The sequence below is a fragment of the Chlorella variabilis genome, assembly GCF_000147415.1.
Source record: "Chlorella variabilis unplaced genomic scaffold CHLNCscaffold_34, whole genome shotgun sequence".
NCBI classification, from domain to species: domain Eukaryota; kingdom Viridiplantae; phylum Chlorophyta; class Trebouxiophyceae; order Chlorellales; family Chlorellaceae; genus Chlorella; species Chlorella variabilis.
In genome coordinates, this window is record NW_005435054.1 from 173,079 (window position 1) to 176,218 (window position 3,140).

The window sequence follows — 3,140 nt, forward strand, 5'->3', positions numbered from 1 at the left end:
GCCCACACACCACCACCACCCACACACACTACCACCACCCACCCACAAGCAACACCCCCCCACACACACAGCCACGCACCTTGACCCGCCACGACTCCTCCACCAGCAGGTTGGGCGACTTGAGGTCGCGGTGCACGATGGGGGCGGGGCGGTTGTGCAGGTACAGCATGCCCAGCGCGGCATCAAGCGCCTGCGGGTGTGTGTGCGAGGGTGGTGGGTATGGCTGAATGGATAAAAGCGTGGCTGGGTTTGGAGCCCCAGCCACGGCACAGTGCGGCAGGGTGGCACCAGGGGCAGCGAGGGGCAGGGGCAGGGGCAGGGGCAGAGGCAGGGGAAGAAGAAAGCGCGGGGCACCATGGCGAGGCGGCGGCGCCAGGTCAGCTCCGCCGCCAGCCTGGCGCTCTGCCGCGCCCGGATCAACACCTCCGCCAGGCTGCCCCGGGAGCAGTACTCTGCGGCAGGCAGGGCAGGAGGGCGAGGCAGGAACAGGGGGTGGTGAATACCTCTGAACTGAGATGTGGAGCAGTGGCGCGGCACACAGTGCTGTAGTCGCATGGAATGGCAGGCCGGTACTGCTGTGTGCCCGCCGTGCAGCCCGGCCGCATCACCTGTCAGGATGCAGGGCGGCAGGTGGCACACCCCCAGAAAGTTGACGACGTTGGGGTGCCTCAGAGCCGCCAGCAGGCCTGCCTCCTGCAGCCAGGCGCGCAAGGGGCAGCGCTCAGCGCTCAGGGAGGGAGGGAGCTGGCCGGCCGCGAGCCCCAGGGGTGTGGCCCAGCCCGGCCCCGGGGAGCACGTGTTGGCGGCGGCGGCGCAGCACACCGCATGCCACAGCGCAGCGCAGCAGGTCACAGCGCAGCATGCACAGCGTGCGCAGCGTGCCGCAGCCCAGATCACAGCGCACGCAGCGGCCCCGCACCTCGTCCAGCTTCGCCTGCAGCGGCTGGGAGAGCGCCGACAGCGCCGCCGCCGCCGCCTCCGCGTCTGCGCCGCCGCCCGCGCCGGCCGCCCGGTGCACCGCCTCCCTGTCTATGAGTATCTTCACGGCGACGGCCGCCTGGTGCCAGTGCGCCTTGTACACGCGGCCAAAGGAGCCCTGCAGGCAGGCAGCGCAGGCAGGCAGGCAGGCAGGCAGGCAGGCTTTCAGGCAGGAAGGAAGGAAGGCATAGAGGGCAGACGGGACGGCCGGGCGGTGGCTGGCGCCTCGGGCTGTCTGGCGTCGCGGTGCATGCATGCTCGGCGCCGCTCGGGGCGCCGGCGGCGGCCCTCGCGCCGGGGCTCGCTGCCTCCCAGCGGCCCCCTTCACCACCCCCGTGCCGCACTGCTTCTCCACCGCAACCATCCCAGCTTTTAGGGCCCTCTTTCGACATGGTTTGGACAAGGCAACAACGTGGCAGCACCCCCCCACCCCGCCAGGAGGATCTGCGGCGGTCAATCGCCGCTTCCACCGGAAACTTGCCTCGCCGATCATCTTCACAATCGTGACTTCCTCGAATGCCACCTCCCAAGCGCACGTGTCCATGCCGCCCCCGGCGGCGGCCTCTCCGCCACTGCCGCTGCCGGGGCCCGGCCCCGCCCCCGCCGCGCCGCCGCCGCGCTGTCCACGCCAGCCCCGGCCGCCGCCACCGTCGCTGGCGGCGCCGCCGGCGCGGGGCAGCTGGGACTGGATGAAGGAGAGGACGGGGTCTTGGGCGAGCGCCGCGGCGGCGGCGCCAGAGCTGCGGGAAGAAAGGGGGGCAGAACTGGGTGGGGTGTCTGTGTGCACGTGCATGGGGCTGTGGTTGGGGTTGGGGTGGAGGGGCCAGCACTTAGACGGCTAAGCAGTTGGATGACAGGCAGCAAGCCCGGCGATGCACCCACTGCCGGCCTGGCAGGCAGGGCAGGCGTGCCAGGGGCAGCGGCAGGCGCGCGCGGCGCCCCCCGCAGCCTTCCCCCAGCGCCAGCCCACCTGCTGCTGCCAAACGACTTGCTGCCATCTGAGGCGGTGAGCTGCTGCTGCTGCTGCTGGGCAGCCCTGAAGACACCGAGAGTGCCTGCCAGCGGGTCTGCCCCTGCCGGGGGCGCCGCCACCGGCGTGGCGGGTGCGGCGCTGCTGCTTGGAAGGTACGCCCCCAGGGCGCTGTCGCCCAGCACGGCGCCGGCTCCGGCGCCGGCGCCCAGCACGCCGCGCGCCAGCGGCCCCACCGCGGCAAGGTCTCCCCGGGCGCACGGCGCGCTGCCGGCGCTGCCGGCGCTGCTGCTGGCGGCTCCAGAGGCTTTAGAGGACAGGGAGAGGCTGGGAGGGGCGGGCCCGTACGCCGCCGCCGCTGCTGCCGCCGCTCCCGCGCCGCCGGCAGGCATGCCTCCCGCCGCCGCGCCCTTGCCGGGCGTGCCTGCTCGGTAGTCTAATCGCTGCGCCGTACGGCGCTTGCGCACGCACACGACCGCCAGCCCGGCCGCCGCTGCGCCGGAGCAGCCGGGGGGCAGAGGGAGCAGGGGCAGGGGCAGGGGCAGGAGGCTCGGTAGAGGGCTGGCGCGGTAGGCAAGAGCGAAGGCGGCGTCAGTGTCAGGCATCAAGCGGCATCAGCAGCGTCAGCGTCAACTTCAGCAGCCCGGCCACGCACCTGCCGCGGCCGCCAGGCCCCCCAGCACGCCACCCACAATCGCGCCGATGGAGGCGCCTCCGCTGCTGCCGCCGCTGTCGGTGCTACCGCCGCCGTCGCCGCCGCCACCGTCGCCGCCGTCGCCGCCGCCGGTGCTGTTATCCGAGCAGGTGAGAGTGAGGTAACTGGGGGCTTTGTAGATGTCAACCTGCGCCGGGTTGGCAGCAATGTTCAATCAGAAATAATTGATGGAGTAGCAACTTAAACAACTGAAAGCAGCCGCCCAGCCTCACCAGATACCAGGTGAAGCAGTTTGGGGCGCCGCAGGCGCACTGCAGGGCGTCGGTGTTGAGGCAGGAGGCGTTGAGGTAGGCGGCGGGGGCCACCTGCGGGCCCCCCTGCGAGGTGTAGGCGGTGAGCAAGGCGTAGGCGCCCAGGCTGGGGTAGGAGCCCAGGTTGCCGGCCTGGCCGGCCGCCATCATGTCTGCAGTAGGCAGGGAGGGGGCAGGGGAGGCGGGCGTCGGAGAGGGCCGGGCGGCGGCCGCGCGCGCCGCAGTT

General features: G+C 72.3%; 1 protein-coding gene across 1 annotated transcript; it reads right to left on the reverse strand.

Annotated features, from left to right (window-relative positions):
• Positions 1-76: 76 nt before the first annotated feature.
• CHLNCDRAFT_14990 (hypothetical protein) lies at positions 77-702 on the reverse strand (the record flags this gene model as incomplete). The annotated part of the gene is made up of 3 exons (XM_005843143.1): positions 77-190; positions 355-452; positions 609-702. Coding segments are annotated over 3 exons (306 nt in total), but the record flags the coding sequence as incomplete, so codon positions are not given.
• Between the last annotated feature and the right edge of the window lie 2,438 nt (positions 703-3,140).